At 47.4% G+C, this 26,774-nt stretch overlaps 4 protein-coding genes and 2 long non-coding RNA genes across 12 annotated transcripts; 2 read left to right on the top strand and 4 right to left on the bottom strand.

Moving 5' to 3' along the window:
* Positions 1-61: 61 nt before the first annotated feature.
* Positions 62-5,249, bottom strand: LOC117891943 (calphotin). Of its 2 annotated transcripts, XM_034797803.1 has the most exons (5): positions 4,922-5,249; positions 4,087-4,260; positions 1,206-1,502; positions 672-1,133; positions 62-629 (listed from the first exon to the last, which is right to left on the bottom strand). In XM_034797803.1, the coding sequence occupies exons 2-5, from the start codon at positions 4,129-4,131 to the stop codon at positions 327-329; spliced, it is 1,107 nt and encodes a 368-aa protein (XP_034653694.1). In that variant the 5' UTR covers positions 4,132-4,260; positions 4,922-5,249; the 3' UTR covers positions 62-326. The 2 variants fall into 2 exon arrangements, with proteins under 2 accessions (XP_034653694.1, XP_034653686.1); XM_034797795.1 differs by having other exon boundaries at positions 62-1,133.
* A 2,074-nt stretch (positions 5,250-7,323) lies between these two features.
* Positions 7,324-8,988, bottom strand: LOC117891995. Its single transcript, XR_004648669.1, has 3 exons — positions 8,383-8,988; positions 7,827-8,328; positions 7,324-7,763 (listed from the first exon to the last, which is right to left on the bottom strand). It is a non-coding gene; the product is annotated as an uncharacterized LOC117891995 (long non-coding RNA).
* Positions 8,989-9,106: 118 nt separating this feature from the next.
* LOC117891933 (cytochrome P450 4d1) lies at positions 9,107-12,053 on the top strand. Of its 2 annotated transcripts, none has more exons than XM_034797773.1 (3): positions 9,107-9,713; positions 10,902-11,546; positions 11,621-12,053. In XM_034797773.1, exons 1-3 carry the CDS (start codon positions 9,143-9,145, stop codon positions 11,968-11,970), a joined length of 1,566 nt encoding a protein of 521 aa, XP_034653664.1. In that variant the 5' UTR covers positions 9,107-9,142; the 3' UTR covers positions 11,971-12,053. The 2 variants fall into 2 exon arrangements, with proteins under 2 accessions (XP_034653664.1, XP_034653672.1); XM_034797781.1 differs by lacking the exon at positions 9,107-9,713 and adding an exon at positions 10,046-10,652.
* On the bottom strand, positions 12,040-12,627 carry LOC117891999. The gene is made up of 2 exons (XR_004648670.1): positions 12,493-12,627; positions 12,040-12,438 (listed from the first exon to the last, which is right to left on the bottom strand). It is a non-coding gene; the product is annotated as an uncharacterized LOC117891999 (long non-coding RNA).
* Positions 12,628-12,746: 119 nt separating this feature from the next.
* On the top strand, positions 12,747-13,411 carry LOC117891973. Its single transcript, XM_034797850.1, has 2 exons — positions 12,747-12,860; positions 12,929-13,411. Exons 1-2 carry the CDS (start codon positions 12,804-12,806, stop codon positions 13,268-13,270), a joined length of 399 nt encoding a protein of 132 aa, XP_034653741.1. The 5' UTR covers positions 12,747-12,803; the 3' UTR covers positions 13,271-13,411.
* On the bottom strand, positions 13,389-25,902 carry LOC117891884 (open rectifier potassium channel protein 1). Of its 5 annotated transcripts, none has more exons than XM_034797685.1 (8): positions 25,351-25,897; positions 25,011-25,281; positions 21,068-21,232; positions 17,974-18,275; positions 17,663-17,914; positions 17,490-17,593; positions 17,161-17,308; positions 13,389-15,997 (listed from the first exon to the last, which is right to left on the bottom strand). In XM_034797685.1, exons 3-8 carry the CDS (start codon positions 21,207-21,209, stop codon positions 13,850-13,852), a joined length of 3,096 nt encoding a protein of 1,031 aa, XP_034653576.1. In that variant the 5' UTR covers positions 21,210-21,232; positions 25,011-25,281; positions 25,351-25,897; the 3' UTR covers positions 13,389-13,849. The 5 variants fall into 5 exon arrangements, with proteins under 5 accessions (XP_034653576.1, XP_034653592.1, XP_034653613.1 ...); XM_034797701.1 differs by having other exon boundaries at positions 25,483-25,897; XM_034797722.1 differs by lacking the exon at positions 17,161-17,308 and adding an exon at positions 16,116-16,212 and having other exon boundaries at positions 25,011-25,902.
* Between the last annotated feature and the right edge of the window lie 872 nt (positions 25,903-26,774).

Below are 26,774 nucleotides of genomic sequence, written 5' to 3'. Positions count from 1 at the left end.
TACTTGTGTCTACATGTATTTGTATGCTAACTGTATTTAAATATATGCAGGTATATTTATGTAAATGTATGTACGAGTATGTATGTATGTATTTATTTGTATAATTTACCGCCTTCTCTTTGGTCGTCCCTCTATAAATAGTCGGTATCGGGTCTGGGTCCTCTGGTCTGTCTTCAGTGTTTGTTTTCTCAGCTAATCTCAGCACTAATGGTACGTTTAACTCTAGGTTAACTAATCTTTAAACTAAACTACTGCAATTTAAAGCTGCCGCTTTAGTAGTTGCGAGTTCCTTTCCGAAAACAATTCCAAGGGGTCGGGTCGGCTGCCTAGGCGCTATCTCCGGCAGCGATCACGGGTGCCGGTGTCGGTGTCGCTGTGGACTCGAGTTCGTCTTTGGCTGCCGCAGATGTTGTGTCGGCGGGACTGGGGTCTGATGGTGCTGCTGTTGCTGCCAGCTGATCCGTGCTGACAGTGCGCACAAACTCGGCGGAGGCCTCAATCACAATCGTGGGCAAGGCGGCTTCTGTTTTTTCAGCCTCGGGGGAAACTGGGATGAGCTCTGCAGTAACTGGAACGGGCTTAGCCTCTGCTTGCGGCTGACTCACGGGTTCCTCTGTGACGGGCGCTGCCTGGACGGGGCTCTCCTCTGGCTTGGCAGCCTCCGGCAATGCAGCTTCCGTGACTGTCACAGCCGGCGTAGACTCCGGGACTGATGCTGACACTTGAGCTGGAGCTGCGGCTGGCGCTGAGGCCGCTGGAGCAGCTTCCGACGCAGCAGCATGTGGTGGCTTGCTCTCTCCAGCGGCCGCTGGGCTAACCGCCGGCGATGGGGATTTCGCTTTTGCTTTCGACTTGACTGCCGGCGACGGGGTTCGCGCCTTCAGTTTCTGCTCGTGGGCGCTGCGATCGAGCAGCACCGATGTGGACTGAGGCGGGGCCGGACTCGCCGCGCGCTTGATCTCCTCGATCTTGGCCTCCATCTCGCTGCGAATCTCCCTGATGGGCTTCAGCAGGAATATGGGCACATTGTCGTCGCGGCGCTGGTACAACATCTCGCCCTCGAACTCCACCAACTTGTGCTTGCGGGCACGCAGCAAAATGCCCACCACCTTGTCCGAAATGTAGTTGTAGATCTACAGCAGGGAAAGGGAGAGGAAGAGGGAGTTCAGCAAGTGACTGACGTAAGTTGGAAGCTTGGAGCTTACATTGAACAACTCGCCGAAGGGAATCACACGCATGCCTTGCTCATCCTTGACGTCGTAGCCCTCCGAGTTGATGATCTGGCATAGCTCCAGCATTTCCTTCATCACGTGCATATTGGCCTTCTGGCCGCGTGCCTCTGTCATACTGCCGGCCAGAGGTTTGCCGTACTGGTCCTTGGAGAAGGTTGGCTTCGGCGACGAGGCGCGTCCATCCTGCGAGAAGGGATTCAATAACTGCGACTGCTTGTGCTGCGTCGCCTGATTGTTGAACATGGCCACTTTGGAGGAGAGCGGCGAGTCCTGCAAGAGATCAGACACAAGTTAATTGACTTTATTGTTTATTCCACTTTTCACTCCTAAAGGGAAGCCAAACAGATTAAACCGCCACCCTGCCGCTCTTTTTGTTCAAGCAGGCAGCGCTGCCACCCTGTCTGCAGGTTGGTCTTACGCGCTGCCAGACACTTGCATTTTAGCTACAATTAAGTTGCTGGATTGTAACAACATTTTGGCTTTGAATTAATTAGCCACAATTAGGAAACATACATTTTGTGTAATTTTTCATCCAACAAGTGAAGAATGCCAGCCAGCAGCCGCACGAAAGGAATGCGCAAATGTCGTTGTCATAAATAAAACCCACTGGCATGGTCGGGGGCGTTCGAGGATGGCAGGCATCTCTTTTAACGAAAAACTTAAATATTTACAGTGTATACATATATTTATACGTATGAAAAAGCACACAAAGCAATATAAAAGCCAAGAGAAATTCACAAAGATTGAGTCAAGAAAAACAGGAATGACCTTCACGGGTAATTTTCGCCACTAACCGATGACCACGGACCACGGATCCCTCACTGGCCCCACCACTCAGGCAACACTCAACCATCACACACACGCACAGACATCTCACGCTGTTTATTCATTGGATTATTATTTATGGCGAGAGGAATATATTTTACGAGTAGAATGGCCCGGCAGTTTTGACGGAGAGGAGGAGTCCATGATTGAGTTGCCCATGAATGAATGCGACATATCTGGCGCCTCCGCCTCCGCCTCTGATGTTATGATACAGCCAGCCAGCCAGCCGCATAGCAGCTCTTTATATAATTTGTTTTGGCAACAACAGCGGGCCAATGACGCTCACAAATTGTCTCTTTGATCAATATCCAAAGAAAATTCTTCAATCAATGCGCTCAATGCGGTGTTTTTGTCAACCCGGCACCCCTCTCAGGGGGGTATATATTTTCATTCATACTCAAATCGGGATACCCAAATAAATTCAGCGATGCGATGAATGAAATGCTGCAAGATTCTCTGCCAACCTGGCAGCTGACGAAAGAGTTTCATTTCCTCTTGATTCCGTAGTATAATATTATATGATCGTATGAACCCCATACCATACCATACCATACCATCCCACATCCCATTTGCGAATGCGAATTGAAACCTTGGGTGAAAGTCTTGGGAATAAAAAAGTGCATAAATTTGTGTATGGAAATTTGGAATTTTTCACCGCAAATATGTTGGGGGAAAATATTGTGGAAAACCACATCCATTCGCACGACCCGTCGTCTTGGGGTGCGATTCCCAGTCGATTGCGAGTGATAAAGATGAAATTTATATTATAAACAGAGCCAGGAGATGTTTGGGAATGCAATTGGGAACTGGGTGCAGAGGCAATGAACCCAAACCCAAGCCAACACCTCACCCCAGGCGGTAAACACTTGGGAAATCTATTCAAAACAAACACAACAACTTTATGGAGAGAGTTGGGAAATACCTTGAGATTGTATTGTGGAATGTTTGGTTCTGGAATGCTTACAAAATCGAAATCTATTACCCAAAAAACATTCTTTGGAGAGTGAATAAAATCGAATCAAATATGACATGGATCTCTATCAAAAAAGTAAGATTATAATAAATATATGCATGTATACACAGGATATTTGTGGTTGTACATATGTACATATATGATTTTGGCTACGAGCTGCTGTTATGTCGCCAGTGGGAATGGTTGGGATGGTGGTCTGGGATCTATTTGTCGGCGCCGTTGTCACTCTTGCAAAAGTCTGCGCATTTCGACAGCAATAGCTACATATATGTATGTATGTATGTACATACATAAGTAGATATGGCAGATATACATATGTAGAGAAACACTCGGATATAGCCACTACTATATCGTATGCATATTCAGCATTGCTATTTCAACCCGAGCGATGGTCATTGCCAAGAATTTTTCCGTGTTTTGATCTTCTTGCTTTTTGCTTTTTTTTTTGCTTTTGCTTTTGCGAGCAATTTGTTCCTTTGTTCCTATACTATAAAATCTGCCCCTATACTATATCTTATGTATATCGTACATATTTTGGCAATTCATGTGGCGACAAATTAAAACAAATACAGAAACAGAAGAACAAAAAGCCAAGACAATTGTTGCTCGCCTTTGCTTTGCTTTTGTTTCTCTCATTTCATTTAAATTCTTTATAACATTTCAATTTGAATATTGTTAATATTGGATGCTTTCCAGCATCCAAAAAAAACGAGCTCCTACGGCGCAAAACAAAATGGGTTTTTCATTTGACATTTTATTATTATAAATTTGCTGTTGTTTATTTGTTCGCTTTTTATGCCATTTTTTTGTTGGCTTCACTTTACGCTTTTCTTGTGGTTTATTTTTTTTGTTGCGCATAAATTATTTTTCAGGCATTTGTCGCACGAGATATTTTATTTAAGGGACACAAAATAATGAAAAACATTTGTGGGTTTTGTCTTTTTATAGTTTCTGCGTGAATGTGGGAAATGCCAGGAATTTGCTGTGCTTTCCCGTATGTTTTCCCCAAAGGTATTTCAGCACAGGCAGTTTTTGATTGAATTGGAAAGTACTTACCACTACGAAGCGCAGGGCGCCCAATTCATGCGATACATCTGCCATGCTGCTGCTGATGCTGCTGCTGCTGCTACTGCTCTGGCCTGGATCTTGCAGCTTTGCGGAGGAAAGTCTGGCAAGTTATGCGCCCGATGTCAGCTTTGCGACAATTCGCAACACTTTTTGCCCGCTGGCCTGCGAACAAACAAAAAAGAGGCGAAACAATGCCAAAGACGATCATGTTGGAGGGAAAGAAATACCAATTACATTTTGTTCGCAGCCAAAGCATCGTGGACAATGGCAAATGGAAATGTGTTTCATTTTTATTTTACTTTGAGGGCGGCCCATTGTATTGTGCAGTTTGGAGTTGGAGCCCCACAGCGTTTACTTTTCTTCGTTTTTTTTGCACATTTCTTTTGTGACCCAGACCCGAGAGACGAGAGACGAGACCCCACACCCAAAACCTCAACATTAGTCGTGGCGTTGTAAAAAAAACAAGAAAAAATTACGGAAGATGGTTAAGGCAAGAGGAAATATCAACAAAAACATGGCACAAAGCAAACGCCGCAATAGCAAGAGCCGTTAGCTCAGGCCTGAACTGAACTCTCTTCGAATGCGGTGCGGTGCGGAGCGCATGCGCGCGACCCCGAAAGATGAACCGGAATTTGCGACCGTTTCCCCTGCCCACCAACTCAACCCAACACCCAACCCATTTCGAAATTCGAATTAACTGGAAATTAACCCGACCGAACGTTAGCTGTGAGGGGGCAAAAAAAAGAAAACCAGGGCCAGGGCGAATGACCAGGTAGAGTCCTGCTGTTGTTGGGGAATCCCCCGCATTCCTTTCTTCACTCACTTGTTTATTTGTTTATGTTTTATTGAATGTGCGGCTCCAAGTAGCTTCCTTGTTGGCTGGAACTCTGCTGTGCTGCTTGTCCCTTTTGGGTTCCTCACTCACAATGCCAAATGCAATTTCAAGTTTGCTTTCTTTTGTTTTTGGGATATTTCAAACACTTTTGCGTTTCAACAACCAAACAAAAAAAAATGTAATTATTAAAACCCGAAAATGGTCTGCCGATCGTGCAAGTTTTCCTGCTTAGATTTTTCTTTCTCTGTGAGTTTTCTGTGTGTGAAATGGATTTATTTTTGTGTGTTTTTGTGTACCACGCCGTTTGGTTGCTGCGACCAAAAGTGAGCGCTGAAAGCGAGCGCTCTTTCTTTTTATAGCCACGCCGGGACCGGACCCGAACCAGAGGCACACACAAACACAGAGGCACACACATGGAGGGAGGGAGCAACAGCAGCTGCCTCTTCGTTTTCACTGCCACTTGGCTCTGGTTGCTTCTTCTTTGTCTGCTGCTGCTTTCCTCTCTTTACGCTGCTCTCTGTGCATTTTCTTTTAATTTTAGACCAAGTTTTTGTTGTCTTTCTTTGTGCTGTGCACAATCAACTCTCTCAGCGGGGTCAGTGCTGGTGCTGGCGCTGGAGCCAAAGCCAGTGGCAGAGCCGGGTTATTGGTAGTTCAAAACCTGACCGTGGCAGTGCATTTCCCAGGGTCAAGCCTGCCGCTACTCCGGGGGTCACGTCACTCTTCAATCAACACCAGCAACCCAAGTCGCAAGTCGCAGCTTACGCGCTTCGCTGAGTCCCGACCGCAGCTCTTGGAAACCTTTCCGAGAACGGCAGAAAAAGAGCCCCAAGAGAACTGGGGAGCGGAGAGGCGCACTGATGCATCGCCAGATGATTCGTTTGGTATTCGGTATTCGGCTCGGACTTTTGGCTGACATTGCGCTGTAGGGAAAAACCGGAAGCAGACGCCAGTCCCGTTTCCCCCACCCAAAAATAGAACCCGGCGACACGTTCTAGCTTCGATCAGTGGTTTCTCATTTCGATTGGCTCTGGGTCTTCTGCCAAGTGGGGAATGAAGCTTGGGCTGTCTGTGGTTTTGGTGGAACAGCCGCAGCCGCAGCGGCAGGCGCGTGCCCAGCTGCCTTGGCTTGTCAGCTGTGGCCCGCCAATTAATATTATTCATATATTGTAAGATTCTATTTCGTTAATTAAACAAATTTGTTTGCATTTGCATTGTTCACTGCGCACTGTGGAGCAGCATTCGTGGCATATTGGACATTTGCAGCAACAGAATTTATCCTCTCTTATGCGACTCTCGAGATGGGCTTCCACAGGGCAACAGACAGTTGTATCAGCTGCAGTTCTGCAGCACTTATTGTTCGGGTATTGTTTGGCATGTCTGGCTGACAGCCACAAGTGCACGGACTGCGGAATGGCGACCGTTGGGTAATTATATCCAAGCATGCCAAGAAGACTCTTTGTGGGCGGCAGGCACGGTAGGGGGAGGCACGTGTGTCTGTCTGTCTGTGTGCTCATCCCATCGGATCGCGGATCGTGGATCGTGGATCCCACATAAATAATATCAACTCATGAATGAAAATGCGTTCGCCTGAGCAATTTCCTGTTGCACAAAAAGTGTCGCAAAATGCTTAGCATAAATTCTATGATAGATTCCGCATGGCGTTGAAAAGGTCTTTTGTCGCCGATGGCAGAGATCTCAAGAGTTCTATTCGAGCTGCTCCTTGGCAACAGTTCCTGCAGTTAATTTTGAGGGGGGAGCGGCATGCTGTGGGGCATTGCTCATTACTGGCGGGGGAAAGCCCAAATCGAATAATTAATATATTGTTCATTTTGTAGCAGCATACACACATGTAAATATGTACACACTCGTACATACATAGTACATACATACATGTGTACATGCATACATCAAAATGTGCAACGACACGTACCCCAAGGAGGAAGGGTGAGGAGCGAGAGGCTGATGGGATGATGGATGAATCATCCTCAATGGGGTACTGCGCTCAGAACAGAACGTGACAATTGGCCCTGAATGTGAATGTTAATCTATAATTACATTATTTACATATGTACATACACATTATGTACGATTTATGTACGTACATAAAATTACATTATTTACATACATTTTATGTACATCAAATATGGTTTGTTGCTCATCGGATATTGCCCAATTTGGACATATTTTGTGTGGCTTTTTCGCATCTGTTTTCTGTCCATGCCGTATACGTAATGGGCAGGGAGGGTGTGTGTGGCAAATTGCGCATACGCAGCGATGGTTGTTCCTTCCTTTTTTGTTGTATTATTATTATTAATATTATGATTATTGTTAGCAGGGTGGGTGGTTGTGGGGCTGGGCAGGGCATGCACTGTGGCGCAGAAGCTGAATGCTGATGGCTCATCCTTAGATCTATATATAAAACGCGGCACTTGCTACGCTAAATATGTAAATATGTATGTACGAAAGTATTTATATGTATGGATAAATGTATAGATATTTTTATTCTACTATATACTGAGGAGCAACCTCAGAGGCAAGTGCTGTTGACGCAAATTGTACGCTGCTGCCAAATTGTTATTATTTTTTGTTTTATTGTTATGATGTCGTGCTCTCTCCCTCGCTCTCTCGCTCTCTCTCCCTCCAAACTGAAGATTCGAAGGCAGCTGGCAGCTGGCACTGACTCGCTGCTTGCATTCCCAATCAAAAGGATTCAGATCTGCACACTGCGTAACGCCTGAACTTCGCCCTCCGTTCGGCCACTTCATTGAACTGTCCGATTGGTTTTCGTTTTGTATGCGGGAGCAATGAATGCAATGAGCTATGGGGGCTACAAATGAAATTGCAAAATGGAAAATGGAAAATGGGAAATGCCAATGAAATTCCAACGCACACAAATCCATTTAAATCGTAATCCGTGTACACAAATATCCACTCCACCCACGATGCTATATCCGACAGCGAAATATTGCCAGCTCTTGTAAGACATGTGTAAATATTTACGTATAGCCCGGAGAGGAGGCAGAGACAGCGACAGAGACAGCGATAGAGGCTAAGGCTGAGGCTGAATGGCGGGCGAAATGACGTCGATGTCGACGACCGACGATCGACAACGAACGGCGCAAGAATTTTGGAATTTGGCATGGTCGAAGGACGCCTACTTGTTGTTGTTGTTGTTGTTGTTGCTGTTGTTTTGCGGGGCTGCCACAACGTATTCAGCGTTCAATGTGTGCGCGATTCGCTTTGATTCGCTTTTGTGTACGGATTTCGGCTCTGGGCTCCGGCATGAATCAGCTGCTGATGCTGCTGCTGCTGCTGGGACTCGCCCAATGCGAAATTTCTGGCTAGCTTCGAAGAATCAGTGCCCGTAGATGGAAGAAACTGCCACATTCCAGCTGCAACATAATTGCGTATTTGAATAAATCACAGGAACACGAGTAAGTACTTACCGTAGCCAGCAAGTTGCACAAGCGAAAAGTGCAAGAGAGAATGCGTGAGAATGCCTGTCGTTGGAGTGATGTGTAGCCAGTGCTTAACCAGTAGAAATCTAAATACAAAATAGATTATTCATTGCTAATTAATCATTTAAACTCCAATTACTGATACAGCAAACACTCGTGGTGGCATTTACCAGTCGTCATCCGCTTTTGGGTGCGCCGTGCACTCAACTAACACTCCAGAATCTCGATCACAGATCGACCAGTCACTCTTAGTTTGCTGAAAATGGGCAATGACATTTCGTGTCGAGACAGAGGGGAGATAATGGGTACAAACAAACCCGAAACGAACCGCCACAACTCGATCGAAGCAATCCGTTTTGATGGTTCGCGCATTCCAGCATTTTGTGTGTTTACATTGGGTGTGGGTGGGTCAGCTCCTGGACCACAACTCATCCGCACCTGACGTCACAGACAACAGATGGCTAGATCTATTTTCGATCCCATGTTCTAATTTTAGACCAAAACAAAAAAAAGAGCCAACGCTGAACAGCGTCGTTGAATGGCAAAATGTGCAAAAAACAAGCAACCATGACGACAATTTGGACTTGAATTGTGGGTTTTAGGGGATTGGGGATTCGAGAATGCTTCCCTCCTCCACTGATAAGCCCAGAGCAGAGCTCAGATCTACTCTGAGCGGGCGTCCCTTATCTATGGCAGCTCGCTGGCTGAAGGCAAACAGTTCAACGCGCAGCTTCATCTTGGCTGGACCATGTGGCTCTCGTTAGTGTTGGGTGCCGTGGGCACAGTCCTGACCCTCAGTCTGTTTACCTGGCTGCCGCTTTGTCGCCGCAGGCGTCGAATCTGTGAGCTGGCAGAGCTACTGCCGGGCCCCAAGCCGTGGCCGCTGCTGGGCGATGCTCATCTCTTCTTTGGCCTCAGCCCGGCCGAGGCGTGCCTGATGATGGGCCAGCTGGCCGATAAATATGGCGACACGTTCAAGATCCGCCTGGGGCCATGCTTCAGTGTCATGTTCTTCCATCCCAGCGACGTGGAGCAGGTCCTCAGCAGCACACAGCTGGTGGACAAGGCCGATGAGTACGACTTTCTGGCTCGTTGGCTCAACCAGGGCCTGCTGGTGAGCACCGGCCGCAAGTGGCATAAACGCCGCAAGATCATCACGCCCGCCTTTCACTTTCGCATCCTCGAGCAGTACGTGGAGATCTTTGACCGGCAGACGCGTCCATTCCTGGCGAATCTTGAGCTTATGCGCGGCCACAATGGCCGCCATCTCGTCAATCTGGGCCATGCCGTTCATCTCTGCGCATTGGATGTCATTTGTGGTGAGTACTGAAGACGCCCGTCATCCGCTTTAGGGGGGCTCTCGACAGCTCTCCACTTGGTCAATGTTCAAATCCAGACCAGTGGCTAGCTGGCTCATAAAAAGCACTAAATATTGCTCCACTTCTGATAAGATATGAGTGGATCCCGGGCGCTTATTTGTTTGTTATTCGGCTAGCGATTAGATACTCCACCAACGATTGGAATCTCCCATGGGAGCGGTGCCGGGTGCCGGGTGCCGGGGGCGTTGCCCCAAGGGAAGAGCGGATTATCGTGGTTCTCGTTCCTGTGCCATGCTTACATTTCATGTCCACTGCTGATTGGAGCGATTAGTAGTTGCTGCACTGTCGCCGTGTCAAGGAGGAGTTAGCTAAAGATGTTGCTGCTGTTGGGTGCACTTGTGGCCAGCGGCCTATTTGTGGCCCTGCTGGTCTACCAGCTCAAGTTCAAGCGCGTTATTGAGGTGATGAGCTATATGCCGGGGCCGCCGGTGCTGCCGCTGGTGGGACATGGCCATCACTTCATTGGCAAGCCGCCCCACGAGATGGTTGAGCTGATATACGAATTCATGCAAAAATACGCAAAGGACGACACGCTGAAGGTGTGGCTGGGGCCAGAGCTGAATGTGTTGATGGCCAATCCCAAGGATGTGGAGGTGGTGCTGGGCACATTGCGCTTCAATGACAAGGCCGGCGAGTACAAGGCCCTGGAGCCGTGGCTGAAGGAGGGCCTCCTCGTCAGTCGCGGTCGCAAGTGGCACAAGCGACGAAAGATCATCACGCCCGCCTTCCACTTCAAGATTCTCGATCAGTTTGTCGATGTGTTTGAGAGCGGATCGCGAGAGCTGCTCCGCAACATGGAGATGGATCGTCTGAGGCAGGCCAAGACTGGCTTTAATCTCTACGATTGGATCAATCTCTGCACCATGGATACGATTTGTGGTAGGAATTGTTAATTATTTCGGCGGCCTGAACGTAAACAAACGGTAACAAGTGCAGAGTTGTCGCACACTGCTCAGCTCGCTGCTCACTCGAGCAGTCTGGCAACAGTGTCGTTATGGTTTAAAAGAACTCACTCGCTTGGTACGGCAACGCCTTTATTTCCCATCCGCACTTTTACTATTTATTATCGTATTATTTCGTGTATAACTTTCGTAACCTTTAATAAGTTTGCAATTTTTTTACGCTTAGAAACTGCCATGGGCGTCTCCATCAATGCACAGACGAATGCCGACTCCGAGTACGTGCAGGCGGTGAAGACGATATCGATGGTGCTGCACAAGCGCATGTTCAACATTTTTTACCGCTTCGACTGGACCTACATGCTGACACCCCTGGCCCGTGCCGAGAAGCGTGCCTTGAATGTGCTCCACGAGTTTACGGAGAAAATCATTGTGCAGCGTCGCGAAGAGCTGATCCGCGGCGGCAATAAGGACGCCGCCGCCGCCGCGTCTGCCCCCGATGCGGACGCGGATGCCGATGTGGGGGCCAAGCGGAAAATGGCCTTCCTCGACATTCTGCTGCAATCGACCATCGATGAGAAGCCACTGACCAACCTGGACATTCGCGAGGAGGTCGACACATTCATGTTCGAGGGCCACGACACAACCTCCTCGGCCCTCGTGTTCTTCTTCTACAATATCGCCACCCATCCGGAGGCGCAGGCGAAGTGCTTCGAGGAGATCAGTTCGGTGATTGGCCAGGACAAAAGCACCCCGGTCACATACGAGCTGCTCAACAAACTCCACTATGTGGATCTGTGCATTAAGGAGACGCTTCGCATGTACCCCTCAGTGCCGCTACTTGGCCGCAGGGTGCTCGAGGAGTGCGAGATAAGTAAGTATATTCTCCGCCACAGGCGGTATCCATGGTCAAATTTCTGATACTCCAACCTCCAACCAATCAATCAGATGGCAAACTCATTCCCGCTGGCACAAACATCGGCATCTCGCCCCTTTTCCTCGGCCGCCGCGAAGACCTCTTCAGTGAGCCGAACAGCTTCAAGCCGGAGCGCTTCGATGTGGTCACAAGCGCCGAGAAGCTCAATCCCTATGCCTACATACCCTTCTCTGCGGGGCCGCGCAATTGCATTGGCCAAAAGTTTGCCATGCTCGAGATCAAGGCCATTGTCGCCAATGTTCTGCGACACTACCACATCGACTTTGTCGGCGACACAACGGAGCCGCCCGTTCTCATTGCTGAACTGATTCTCCGCACCAAAGATCCGCTCATGTTCACGCTGCAGGAGCGCGTCTACTAACCACAATCGCGGCATTTCCTTTTTTTTTTGTAGAATTTGTAGCTGTAGTCAATAAAAAGCCTTCAAAAATAGCTGCAAGATTATTTGTATAGCCAAGTTTGTTTATTTGAACACAAGTAAGTCCGGGAAGTACTCCAAATTGGAGTTAGCATCGAAGGCTTACATGTAAAGGCGTAGCAACTGAGCTGCGGACACTTCCCCATTGCATATGGGACAATATGGAACATATGGTTGCTGGTTTCGATGCAGGCACGGCAAAAGATGTGGCCACATTTAGTAGCCACTGGCTCATGGTCGCGTGGGGCACGCAGACAAATGGGGCATTGGTAGCCAACGTTCGGAGAACCGTTTTCAACTGGCTGGCCGCCGGCATCGGCATCAACTCAAACAATGCGAATGAACAATCCTCGAAAAGCGCGACAACCAAGGTTACATTGCCGGCTAATACGTCGGCTCGAATTGGATTAGCTGAAAAGCAGAAGAATTAGTCGCTTGCACTGCGCAAGTATGCCGGAAACGTACCTCCAGTTATATCGTTCAAACGCCGTGCACTGGTGTCGTATGACAGCAATCGGGAGCCATTGAGGCTAATAACAAATGTCCTGTTCATAGCTAAAACAATTCTAGAAATTCCACACTTGGAATTAACAATTAACATTAACAAATGTGAAAAGCGTTTCGAAAAAGCAAACTTCGATAAACACAAAATAGCAACTCGTGCCAGAGCTCAGTAGGCCATGTTGGATTTGGAAGCCGAAAGCCGAAAGCCGATAACCACATAATCGACCGAATAGTTTTTTTTTTCTTGTGTGACGTTTGGTGAAAGTTTGCAAATGGATTTTTCTGGCCGCAAGAACAACTTCGAAATGGATACAACCGAGAAGGAGCTCGTAAGTTGACCAAAAACTATGCAATCTTGTTATTAAATCTACATAAACATTTAATGGATGCTTCGCAGCCGACTTCGGGGCAAAATGAATCGACTGGAAAGCGCCTGCACGTGCAGGAGCGTACACTCCCAGGGCTTGGACTAGTCTGTCGCCACGTTGAGTTTAATGCGCAGAACGAGATCATTCACGCCACACGCTGGGCAATTTCGCAGAAAAATCAGGCAGCGTGGCAACAGGACAACTCGAACGACTTTGATATTGAAAGCCATTTGATTGCGCAGGATAATCTGCCAGAACTGGAACAGAAGAAATATAATGACGATAACATCAAACGCTGGATAATTTCACAGGAGAAATACTTACCGCAGAGGTCCACTGAGATGCCCATCGACGAGTTAATTGAAAATTAAGCTGAGAACATGTAGAGGCGCGCTGACACTAGACGCGGCTTGATTTTGGAGGGGAACATCTACAGGGAACATCCACTGGCCATCAATTAGCACTAATTAAATCCTCTTTTGTCTATGGTTTGCACTGGTATATGACAATGTTTATTACCACATATTAATATGTTTTAGGAATAAACATTTTAAATGTGAAACTAAATCTATTTATGTATTGGAATCGTTCATAAAGATCCTTTCGAATATGTTGGATTTTGTAGACGTGTTTTTGTTCATATAAGCCCCTTCTTAGCATTATGCGTACACAGAGTACATAGTATATGGTATAGGTATATGGTATATGGTATAGACGATAAATACATATAAATATAAACAATAAGATAACACAAAAAAAAAAGCAAAGAGCGGATTAGGAGTAGCGAGGAGTACATAACATTAGGATAACAGATCGTACAACTCTTTCGTTTGTTTAACAATAATAATAACAGCTAAAGGACTCTATTCCTTATCGACAGACAGTTGGATAGACAATCACTTGCATATGGGTGGGGATACGGATGGGTATGGGCACTGCCACTCTGGCTATTACTTCTCTCCGGCGGCGCTTGATCCTGCCGCTCCAGGCGCAGCCGGCGCTGTGGGCATGCTGCTCTTTCGCTGCGCCTGCGAGATCTGCACAATTCTCGACAGCGGTGAGTGGGTGCTGCTGGTGCTGGGTCTGGCACCCACTGGCAGGGGCAGCAGTCGCGTGGCTGATGCCTCGTCCGCCGCTGTGTTGCCAGTGTTGTTGTTGCCTCCGCCTCCTCCTGCTGGGGGCGTTGTGGGCGACAGTTCGCGTGCCAGCGGCGAGGGGCGCAGCGAGAGGCGACGCTGCAGTGCGGACTGCTCAATCAGGCTGGCACCAGGTGGCGGCGCTTGGCCCGGTGGTATCTGCAGCGCCGTTGGCCGCACACTGAAGCGGCGTCGGAACTTGCTTGTGCTCGAGCCCAAAACTGGGGTCGATGAGGCGGCCGCACCTTGATTCTGCATCTGGTTCTGAGCGCTTGCCCGCTCCGTGTAGCTTGGCGGTGGCTCCAGTATCGATCTGCCTGTGCCGTTGGGCGACATGGTGCCCACAATGGTGGAGCGACGAGCGTACAGACGATTGGCGGCAGCCGCTTGCAGGGAGCGCGTCTGATCGCCGGCAAAGAGCGACAGTATGGGCGGCAGCTGGGGCGGATCGAGGCCGGCATTGCCCATTTTGCGTTGCTTTCGGCTGCCGCCCAGCCTGTTGCCGCCCGCTGATGATGCCGCCGCCGCCGCCTGCTGTTGCTCATCCAGCACGGCGTGCGTGTGGACCACCTCGAGGGCTCGTATGAGATCCGCTATGGTGGTCTGCTCCAGCACGTTCATGTCCTTCTCCGAGGTCACCGAGAAGATGCTCGAGCGACGCGGCGCACCCATCGAGGCCAACGACGAGGACGTGCCCGTGGCCGTGGCCGGGAAGAGGCTGCCCCGTCGGGCTGCCACGGCTGCCATTGCCGCCGAACCCGAACCGCTGACGGCCAGGCTGCCGCGACGCATCTGAGACTGAGACTGAGACTGGGCCTGGGCCAGGGCTGCCGCCGCAGCTGTGGGCGGATACATGCTGCCCCGTCGACCGGCAATGGCGGGATTCTGCGTGTAGATGCTCTCGCGGCGCCGCTTGCCCGCTGCCGGCGGACGACGCTGGTACGCTCCGCCAGCTCCAGCTCCGGCTCCAGCCGGGAGCGAGGCCTGCTCCGAGTCGTCCAGATGGAAGCCCAGATTGGTCAGGCCGCCGGCGGAGGCGAGGCTGCCATTCGAGTCGAAGGGCGGCGGCGGCGGACCGCGACCATTCCGCATATACGACTGGCCGGAGGCGGCGGTGACCGTGTTGTTGTAGTAGTCGAGCGGCGAGCGGGAGGAGGGCAGGGCGGTGGCACCCTCCGGCACCGAGACAACGGACAGCTTCCGCTCCAAGTCCTGCGAGTGGCGCTTGCGCTGAAAGGGAAACAGTCGACGCAGGCCATCCGGCATCGAGAACTTCTTGACGCGCCCGGCACCGGGTGTCGAGCTGTTGGCGCCCTTTTTGAGCTGCTCCTCGAGGGCATCCGGCTCCAGGTGCACCATCGAAGAGGCGCCACCGTTGGCCGCATGTCCCTTGTAGCGATTGTTGAATGCCTCCTGAATCTGCTGATTGTCCCCGCTCCAGGTCCACTCGTTGTGCGAGGCCCGCAGCGGACGCTCGCTCTTCCAGTGCGGCGGATCGATGTTGAAGTCGGAACAGGCGCGTGCCCGCTGGCGACGGTGTGTCGGCGGTGCCGAGAACTCATTCACCGTCGAGAAGGACCACTCGCTGGCCATAATCTGTGAGTCAGAGAAGCCATGGTAGCCCCCATAGAGGGCTGGGTCCTCCGTTTCCGCCGCCGGCGGTGGCTTCACAGTGGCCAGCGCACTGACAACCTTTGCCAGCAGATCTGTGGTCTGGCGATAAGCCTCCGCCGTCTCGAATGTCTTCTCGCGATCCAGCTTGCTCAGCTCCGTGTCGGAGCTGGCGTGGATCATCGTTGCGGATGCCGCTGCCGCATCCTGGGCCGCTGCCAAATCGGCGCACACGGAGAAGGCGCGCTTCCTGCTGGGCAACGGTGCCGGCTCCACGCGGTACATGCTCAACTCCGGACACGAGGCGGAACGTGGCATTGTATAAGCAAACTCCATATCCGTATAGACAGGCTGTAAGTAGATGGAATGCGATTAAAGTTTGACTTTTATCTCGTGTGTTCTTTGGTTCTGGGCTAGCACTGGCTACGGTTTGGGCTCCTCATGGGTTTCCTGCTTCCGGTTTACTTACGCCAGACCCACCACCTCCTGCTCCACCTAGTCTTCTGCTCCTTCTGGATCTTACTAATCTTAATATGCGGCTCCGCTCTATTTCCCTTTCGACAAAACTAGAACAGAGAACAATATCTTGAGGGATTAACCAAACACCAATTGAACGATTTCATATGCCGCTTAGTACAAAAAAAGAACATCACAAGTTCAGCCACGGCACTACAAAGATTAGACAGATATTCGCCCCATGGGGCGGCACATTTCTTAACCTTAAAATTAAACCCCATTTAATTTTACTTGTATTTAAGTTTGGTTAGTCCCATGGGTTAGTTTCAGTCATATTAATCGCCTGTAATTGCTGCATAAATGTGCCATAAGTGAATGGACACAAGCAGCAACCATAAAAAACTAGTAAACAATGATAATAAAAAAATTTAAAAAAAAACTAATAAAAAATAATTTATGCAATTTTGCTCCACATTAATTAAGTTTTATAAATAGATTTTGCTAGCAAACTTTGGCAGTGAATTTTGCTTGCGTTAGCGGCAGAGTCTGGTCACACTCTAGCAAAATTAATTAAGTTTTATAAATAAATATGAATATAAAATAAAAACTAATGATGGGGAAATTTTTCTGGAATTTGTTTTACAATTTGTTTTGTTCCCTAGATCGGGGGATGCCATGGAACGGAAATAGATTTTGCTAGCAAACTTTTGCAATACATTTTGCTAGCGTTTGCTAGCTTGAGTGTGACCAGAGGGGTCAACTGTTTGCAAACCGAAAATCGCATGGGAAAACTGAACGTAACTTATTTTAACTTTGAACTTATTTCCAACCCTTATTATTATAATGTTAAATTGATGATTGATGGATTGATTGATTGATGATTGTGTTTAGCCCAATTTTAGTAGATTCCTTACGTTCGATTACTTCATGATTAAGCTCAAAACTGTTGAAACTTCCCCCATGATTAGTTAGGCTTAAACCTAGAGCAGTGCTAGCCCATATAGATATATGATTGATTGATTGATTGATTGATTGTTCTGCTTGTTTGATTTGTATACCTTCACTTTGAGGATGTAGAGCTCGTTGAGCATGCGCCTGAGGTAGCCAACATCCTTGGTGACGCCCGTCCAGATGCGATTCTGTGTGGCCTTCAGATTGGAGGACAACTGCTGCTCCAGATGCGCCAGCTTCTGGCTCTGCAGTCCTCTGTTTCGGTGTTTTGATGATCGGAATGCAATGCAGATTTAAATTGTAGATGGTTGGGTGTGTCACCAGATATTAAGGGGATAAAGATAAAGGATACCGGTTAGGGTCATGCAAACGACAAATAACGCAACGAGAAGACATGCGAAGTGTGCGGGTAGTTATTGCTGTTCCTGACACTTACCGTGTGATAAATGTCATGATCATGACTAGATAGCCCAACGAGAAGATGAACCAAACGATGACAAAGATCTGATAGACCACGAACCAGCCACCAAATTCGCGCGGCTATTCGGAGACAATTTTATGGTTGTGTATTATTGAAATGATTTCAAATGCAAACTCAAATGAACTCACCTGATTGGGCCCAAAGGTGGGCACGTAGTCACCGAATCCAATGGTTGTGGTCGTCACATAGCTGTAGTACAGCGAAATGGAGTACGGCCAGTTCTCGAAGTAGGTGAAGACCCACGAGGGCAGCAGCAGGAACAGAGCTATGCCCGGCACCAAGGCAATCACAACGGTGGTGATCAGACCCAGCTGCGGCGGCACATAGTGCATGTCCGTGGTCATCTTGTACTTCTTGTACCTCCGATAGATGGCCTCAAACTAAGACGAGACGAGAATGGACACATGTAATGGTATAATCGATCGAGGGACTAACTCACCGTTCGTCCAAAGTACTCGCCCAGACCCGCAAAGAGTATGCCATTGACGGGTATACCGATCACCGAATATGCAATCATTATCATGCGACCCGCGAATGTGGTCGGTGATATGTTGCCATAGCCCACCGTTGAGCAGACGGTGAAGGCAAAGAAGAAGGCATGGTAGAAGGTCCACGTGAATGGCACCTCATGCTCATCCTTCTCGACATCCGTCACCGGCTTGCCGCAGTACTCCGATATCCGTTCGAGTATCTCATTCTGTGTGCTCACATTCTTGTCCGACAACTCTTCCACCAGATATGCTGCAACAAAAAACAAGAGAAACGAAACTCAATCAAGCGTAAAATCAAATTAAATTTAATTGGTTCAACGATTCAATCCAATCCAAGCCGAACCAATCCAATCCGGAAGTAAATGTGCGGGTGGATCGCTCTATCGCTCAGCGCTCGCTCTTCCGCCTTCCGCCCGGGAACAATGAGGCCCAAAATCCAAATTGATTCCGCTATCAACGTGTGATGGGGTTGCCGCTGCCGCTGCCGCTTAACGCTTAACCCTGGCCCCCAACAAACGTGGAGCGTGAAACGTGCGACATTTTACACTAGACCCCGTGGAGATCCCCCCAACAAATGTAACGCTGTGATGTCACCAGTGCGACGACTGCCCTGCTCTTTGGGTTGATTGAAATGCGCTCGCTGTGTGTGTGTGTCTGACCCACGGATGACCCCCCCATCAGGGCACTCAATGTGCGATTCGTGCCGAGCATTGAGAGATTAACGATCTGGATCTTGTGTGAACGCAGCAACTAATGGCACATTTGTATATTTTTGGCAGAGTTTGCTAATAGATAAAGCGATCAATGATCGTGGTTTGATTGGACATTGATCACTGATCAATTGGGAATCTTTTACAATCGATTGATCTGGTGATCCCCTAATCAGTGACTAGATTAATTAATTCGCGGACTTAATCAACGCAAAAGACTCGTGATCGGCTTGAGATCAACTCGGGTTCGAGTTCGCGATCATCAGGATTGCTTCTACAGTCAATGGTTCAACACACTCTCTCTCAGCATCATTCAGCTGATTGTCCCAGTGCAATCATTCAATAAACGACCGCCCCGGTAATCTTTTAACGAATTGCATAATTCAATAAATGCAGCAACAAAGGGATCTCTGTGGAGATCTGACTGGGATGGTACCCAACGACAGCCACTCCCGGCCTGTCACTCTCTCTGAGGCGAGCGCCTGATCCAATCTGTTGATCACAACGGGGACTCAATTGCGGGCAATTCAGATATTAACAGACAGCAAGTGCATTATATATCCGCCATATACTTAGTGCTGTTGGGTGCTGGCTGCAATTTAATCGGCTTTTGTGTGTCCCAGTCCTCGCACTGCAACTTGATTGCCGGCAATTTGTTCATAGAAGTCGATCATTATCTTGATTTCTTGCTCTTGCCTCAGCAAAGTCCTCGCCTTTGCCTTTGCCTTTGCCTCGACTCGAGGGCGTTTGAATCCGATTATCGCAATGCACAACAGCCCGGAAAAAAGTTTGTGGCAAACAAATTGATAAATTAATTGAATTAACGCTTGCAGCACCCTGAAAGCAGTCCAGAGTGCATCCATCAACATCATTATCATCCCATTTCGAGGTCGAGATCTAGGTCAAAGATGCAGACGCTAATGTTGTGTGTCTATTCACTTATGGGCAATTTGTAGAGCGCAACAACTAATCAGAGGGGAAGGGCTGAGGCTGAGGCTGAGGATGAATGCCAAATTCTACAGAAATTCTGTGATTGTTGCGGGAGCTTCCCCCCCTAGGGAGTGCCCTGTTCTTATCTGCTCTATCAGCTGCTCAACCAAATGCCGCTGAAGACGACACTTGAAAGTCGTAGAGAAACAACAGTCGCATGGTCGCAGTCATAGTCATAGGCTTCATGGTCTTAACGATCGTGCGATTCAAGTGTTTATTTTTTCAGTCATTGGAGTGATTATGGCTAACAGTGACCAGAGGCCCAGTGGCTTTGGCTGATAAAAAACAAAAACAAAGCCATGTCCAATGCGTTGGATACTTTGGGGATTAGTTGGGGAACTTTGTTGGATGAAGTCGTATCAGGAGGTAAACCCTTGACAGTTCGTTACACTCCATCGAGCGATCGACCGACCGACCTACACTTTATGACCGAATCGAGACTGTGCATCAGGTATCCGTGATCCGTGATCCATGATCCATGATCCATGATCCGATTCGTTTCGTTTCGATCCACAGACACGTCTTGGGTCGATGGTTACTAATTAGAGCGTTTATGGGTTATTTATTTGCATAATTAACACATTTTATGGGCCGTTTAAATTCGGATTTATTGCAATTGAAGAGCCATGCAAATACAAATAAAAAAAAATACATACAAAATGTATGTAAGTATGTGTGTATGTGTGTACATTCCCGAGACGAGATTGCGGCTCGATTTAGCGTCTAGATAGTCTCATGTATCCAATAATACCACTGACTCGTCGTGTGTCGAGGTCGCATTATTGCCCCTAGACTTGTGGAGTCATAAAGCTCACACTTTACTCCCAACATTTACGCACGTTTTGGCACACAGAAATTAGACCAAAAATCAGCCTAATTCCAGTTGATTATTTCATACTAGGCAAAAGAGCGCCCCAAACGACCGAGGGGCACTGTTGCATGTTGCAAAGTTGGGCAAATCTTCATGAAAATATATCCTTAAACATAAAATTCGTAGGGAAATTCCTGAAATTTTTTCTGGATGTTTTGTCTGACTTGTGGGAATATCTCTTGACTGTCAATCCTAGCTGCCAAAGTGCTGCCATTGTTCGAATTAAGATCCACAAGCGAATGCTGTAAAAACAACATAAATGTCATGTGCACAACGCGAATTGTACTGCCTCCTAGGCACCGCTGATCAAGGACATAATCAAGTCCTATAATGCACGTCTTCATCTTCAGTTTCAAAGGGAAATCTCAAGCGTGTGTGCGTGGGGACGGATTTCGTGGCAGACTATTTATCACATACGATCACGAGGCTTATGGATAATGGCTTATGTCTAGGGGTAACTCTCTCTCTCACCATGAATCTCGACGCGCTCTGCGCGATCCGCCTTGCGTGTCTCCTTCTCCTCGCCGTGCTCGATGTGATAGTAGATGGCAGCACCGAGCATCAGATATGAAATGTAGAAGATCAGCAGCAGAATCCATCGATTGGGCGACATGCCGTCGTCGGCGCTCTATCTGTCTGCAAAGGTAGAAGCCACAACGTTGATCTATAATCTACTACTATGATGATGATGATGATGATGATGATGCGTTGTCCAGGTTGTCCAGGTTAGGGAATGTGAATCGAAGGGGGTTGTTCCTTGTCTTGTTCTTGCCGCTATTTATGGTTGTATCTGGCTGCTAATCGAAGTCTGATTGCGATTGCTCCCAAGTGCTTTTGGCCAGTTGTTGTCTCTCTATATGTACGACTATGTACACGAATGTATTGTGACGATTGCAGATACGCGAGCCACATACTCGTCGCACGCTACTCCACACCAAGCGGATCTTATGAGTTTTCTGTGCGTTTTCCTCAAAGAACAGTTCATCACTCGCTGGGTGCACCTATGCTTGGCTCACTCAGTGAGCCATCTTAAAGGTAGATTTCCCTGCAGGAGCATTTACTGTAAGGATATCTCAACTTCGTTGCAATCGCATTGCTGGACACACAGCAAAAAAAAGCACGCGCTTCCCATCCCCTGTCAAACGATCGGGGGCATGCTCCCTGTCTTCCATCGTCTGGGCGCTACGTCATCGCTCTTCTAACGTTTACACCTATTGACACTTCTAATCATATCGCCCAAAGGCAGGCAGGCAGGCAGGCAGGCAGGAAGGTAGGTAGGCAGACGGGCGGGCAAGGTACTATTACTGCTAATTTCCACAATTTCTCGCATTGCCAAGTAGTCCGCTCTGCCGATTAGCAACACAGCCACAGAGACGTCTCCCCCAACATCTTGGAACTCTGTTATCTCTAAATATATGTATATATATATAAATGTAGCTATATATAGGGTATATTCTGGAGGTTGCTTGCAGCTCTTGTGGGTGTCACAATTAGCGCATGTGAATGCAAAATAACAATAGTTGACAAACCCAAACCAAAACCCAAACCAGAAACCAAAAGGTTCGGTGCGGATCTTCAGGTGTCAAGCTTTAGTCATACTCCGCTAGTATCTTTTGCATGGTCTTCGATTTGTCGGAAGTCGTGTACTCTCTCCCCCGACACTTCTTACAATATCATAAAGATAATAAGACTCGGTGCTGGCATGTTCGGCCCTAATGAGATCTAATGTTGGGGTAGTTCAGTGTGTGGACTTTAGGCCTCGCATGGAATCCCCTTTCCATAGGTGAAAGAATTGACTAATCTCTACTACGAGGAGCACATTCGGGAGTTGATACGCTGTATAAATGTCCCACAAGTGAACGGATACAAGCGTGAAATAAAATTGCCAACACTCTGATGCAAATCTGATCAAATATTTGTGTGTTTTTGTGTATACATTTTTAGCCTAAAATGAATGCTGTGATTCTGTTTTCTATATGGTATGGTCTGTGGTATGGTGCTCTATCGCCAACAACTTCTCATTACACGCTTGATTACATTCGCATCCGACAAATGCGAATTGTTAATGTCAAGTGGGCAGAATCTGAATCGCTGATAAGCGCTGGGGCTGCTTCAAGTTTGAGAATTCAATTCTGCAATAGCTTTAATTAATATTATCGTACTTAATGTATAATATTTCTATTCAATTATCTATCGCTTGCGAGGGCAAGTTTCGTTTTCCTGTTGCCAAAAACAAAATTCTGAATCTTAAGCCACGTGACGAACGTTCCATGGAAGTCGCCACCTTTTTTTTGCATTTATTGTACGAATATTTCCTCTATTTTATGTATTTATTTATTCCGAGTAAACATTTCGATGACGGTGTTTCGTTGTGGGCTTGCCCTCGTACACAAAAAAATTCTTTGGAATGGAAATTTCTGGCCAGCGATAGGGACTCTTCCCACTCAACATTTGTGGCTTTTTGCCGAAGAAGATCCCGAAGAAGAATGGTGGAATGGCCACGCCCATGGTTCCCCTACCCCATAAATAAAATGAACCCAATAAAAATGGACCCAATCTTTATCAGAGCCGATCCCACAGCCGAGCCGAATGGGCAATAAACACTCCGATGATCATGTAAATGAATTTAATCAATATTTGACGTCAAGTGAAGACAACGGCAGACAACAGAACATTTAATATGATAATAAAATTGTTTACTAATTGATAACCCACAGAGATGCCATTTTATGAGTGTAGTACTAAGGACAGCATGGGGCACGATCCACTGATCCACAGATCCTACCTTATCCTATCTTATGGCAGAGCCTGCCTCAGTGGCTGCTACGTGCAGAAAGCGAGTATCTAGCTCTCCTCTACGGTTTGCTTATTATGTATGTGGAGCACAAAATATTAATAAATATAAAAATATTTACATATATCTCGGACGCTAAATAGTCGTATAATCAATAGTAAATAGCAGCAACTGCAAAATGAACACGTTTAGTAAATAATCGAAACAAAAGTCGGCTGTCGTCAGGCGTCGAGCAGTTCAAGCTATCGAGCAGACACCAGTCCGCTGTCCCCACAGTGCAGCCCCCGTTGCGACTCTCCGAGACACTCCTCATCTCACGGGAAAGGAATAAGAATCGCTTGCATTGTGCCCTAAATGGGATTTCCAAGGAAACCCACACCCACACCCCCTATTAGTGCTAATGAGGATATTGTTTTACAACTAGTACTATATTTATATACATAAATTGTATTTAGTATTTGTGCGCAGCGGCAAGAGATGATTAATTGAATTTCGATCTATCAGCGTCTCTCCTGTCTCGTCAGCGCGTCTCTTCTTCCTCTGCGGCTGATAAGACTACGTCAGAGGCAAAGAACATTACATGACAATTAAAAAATGTTTGCGATACACCATACACTATATCGGCTATTAATTGGGTGAAAACCCAATCGATTCAGCCATTCACATGGATCCCCAGAAATCTTCGTGTTTCTCTTCCATTGGAGTTAACTGTGTAAATATTTTCTGATTATTATGTATGCGCTTGGTATGGATTCACTCTGGGAAAATCCACTAACAATATTCCACCCACTGACTGATTGAAACTAGGCGATTCAGTGTCAGAGACAGAGTCGGGTTTTTTTTTGTTTTATTATAAACAAATGCTTTAAGCATTTTGCTGGCCAAATGATGGATGAAGTTTTTGGGGCGCCTAAGACGCTTTGATCGCCTGCTCAATCGGTTGATCGATAGCGTTTAACCGTTACTCTAGCTAACGGTTACCGTGCCCTCCTCCTTCCCATTCTCCCCTTTCCATTCTGTTTTTCAGTTTCAGCTGTTTCAGATCGTCGGTTGAACAAACACTTTTGCGTATTAAACAATTTTCGTTAATTAAATGCATTCAGCGGATCGTTCATTCATGGAACAGACTGAATCTTGCCCAATGGAAGAGGGATCGAATCAGATCAGATTATACATACACATGTATAGACAGTCTGTCTGAATTAGAGCGCACCTGAATCGAGAGATCGCTGAGATTGGGGCCTAAGCTTAGGTCTCTCTCTCTCTCTTTCTTTCCCTGGTGCAATCGTTTCCGCATTGTCTGGTCTGATCCCGACAATCTCAATATTTGTCCACAATTTCGATTGCTGTCCCACTGAGATAAGGTCCGGTACACCGGAGAGACGAAAACACACACGAGTATTACCGGACATCAGCATTATCGATCAGCGATAATGTCTTCACTTCTCTGAACTCTCTCATTGTTGTTTACCCATTGTTCACATCATTAATTTGATAATTGTCCCCTATGCTTCTTATTGTTCACTATGTTCACTGAAACAAACACCTTCGATTACACTTCCTTAACCTTCGAGGCCCACTGTCGTGGACCAGGACACACTTACACGTGCATATACCCACCACTCAGAAATGTATGTATGTTTGTGCGTTTAAAGCAGACAAAAAAAAACGACAGCACTTTTTATTCTCTTTCCTCTTTCTGCTTTACCGTTGACTTTGCGTTCACCGTTTCTTTTTTCCTTTGCTTTTCAATTTCTTGCGCGATCTCTGGTTCTTCGTCTCCTTGTGCCTTTCTTTTCGCTAACTCCGCGAGTGGAAATCGCGACACACACTGGCAAGAGGGAACATATACACACACACACACACACACGTAGCAACGGGAGGAGCAGTACTGCAAAAAAAAAAACAACAAAATTCCACAAAAATTGCGGGAGCGAGCGATCGCGAGCAGGACCGTTACCGTTAAGCGGCGCACGCTGAATTGAAGCGCTGCAGGCTATGGGTTGACACTTTTTGTTAACGGTGACGGTGACGGTGACTGACGGTGACGGTGACGTCGATTTGATTTAAATGAAAATTCTCCCCAGCTCACGTCTGTTCCCCAGCAGTCAGTGCCACTGCCACTGTCGCTGTCGCAGCGCTGCTGCGGCGCTGTCCGGGTGCGGCAACGGCAACGCTCTGATTTCGGCACGGGCTCCGATCTTCCAAGCTCAGTTTTTTGCTCAGCTTTTTCAGAGATTTTTTTAGCTCAGTTTTCTTAGAGGAGATTTCACTCGACACTCGGGACGGATGGCCGGCTTGGCTGCGCGGATGAGATCGGTACGGTGGAGGAGCAGCCCGATACAGCCCCAGAGCCGATTGTCGTTACGACACGTTACGCGTTACGTCCATCATATGACTGTCGTCGGTATTCCCAAATCAGAATCCAAATCGGAGAGAGAGCCGAGCCGAGCCGCACTCGAAAATCTAAAGTAGAGCAGAAAGAATCGCACAGAGCGAACACGAAAATCGCAACGAAAACGCGACCACGATTATTTTTCCACCTCCTTTAACTGCCGAGCACGCCTGCGTGTATGATTGTATTTGTGTGCATGCTTGTGTGTGTTTGTTTTGACTCGGTCGATCTCTAATCCAGCGCTTCACTCACTTTGCGGAAAAGACAAGACAAAAATCACTCAAGACGCCGACGCTGCCGTTGGCTTCGCGGCGGCTCTGCTTTTGGGTGTTTGTGTTTGTGCGAATCCGATTAGTGTATGAGGTGGGGAAGAAGGAGGGCCAGCAGCAGCAGCAGTGCTCCCTCTTCCCTTACCTTCTCCTCTCTGACGATCGCTCCCCATCCCAGCCCTTCCCTCGCCCCGCCCACCACACGGGCCCCGACTAAAACTAAATCAACTTTAAATGCCGATCGACAAAAGGCAACTACGAAAATCGTTAGCACAGTTCATGCCCATTCTACACCCGCTCCACACCTCGCCCATATGTCAACAGGGAACACCGAATGGGGGAGGCAGCACAGTGGGACAAATCATGCTTATAGTGCGCAGATTATTTCATTCAAACATTTATTTGTAGCCCTAGAAGGTTAATACCAATACACAATTTAATTAATATGTACTTAACAGTTTATAATTAATAGACACACTTAGTGATTTTACGTAAAATATGTTGATAACTTTTAACATTTCAAATAGTTTTTCCATCTTTGTAGAGTGCCTTTGGAGCCTTTGGAGAGTGGTAAAATGTTGGGATCATGTAATATAAAATTAAAAAATACATACATATGTAGATACATACATCTGTACATACGTTTATGTATGTTTTGTATGTACATAAAAATCAACGCTTGGGGAACAATGGTTTGTGTGTGTCTTCTGTAGACATTAT

The sequence above is a fragment of the Drosophila subobscura genome, chromosome A (genome assembly GCF_008121235.1).
Source record: "Drosophila subobscura isolate 14011-0131.10 chromosome A, UCBerk_Dsub_1.0, whole genome shotgun sequence".
NCBI lineage: Eukaryota > Metazoa > Arthropoda > Insecta > Diptera > Drosophilidae > Drosophila > Drosophila subobscura.
The sequence above is the reverse complement of the archived record's forward strand: the minus strand, read 5'-3'. Positions and strand labels throughout refer to the sequence as shown.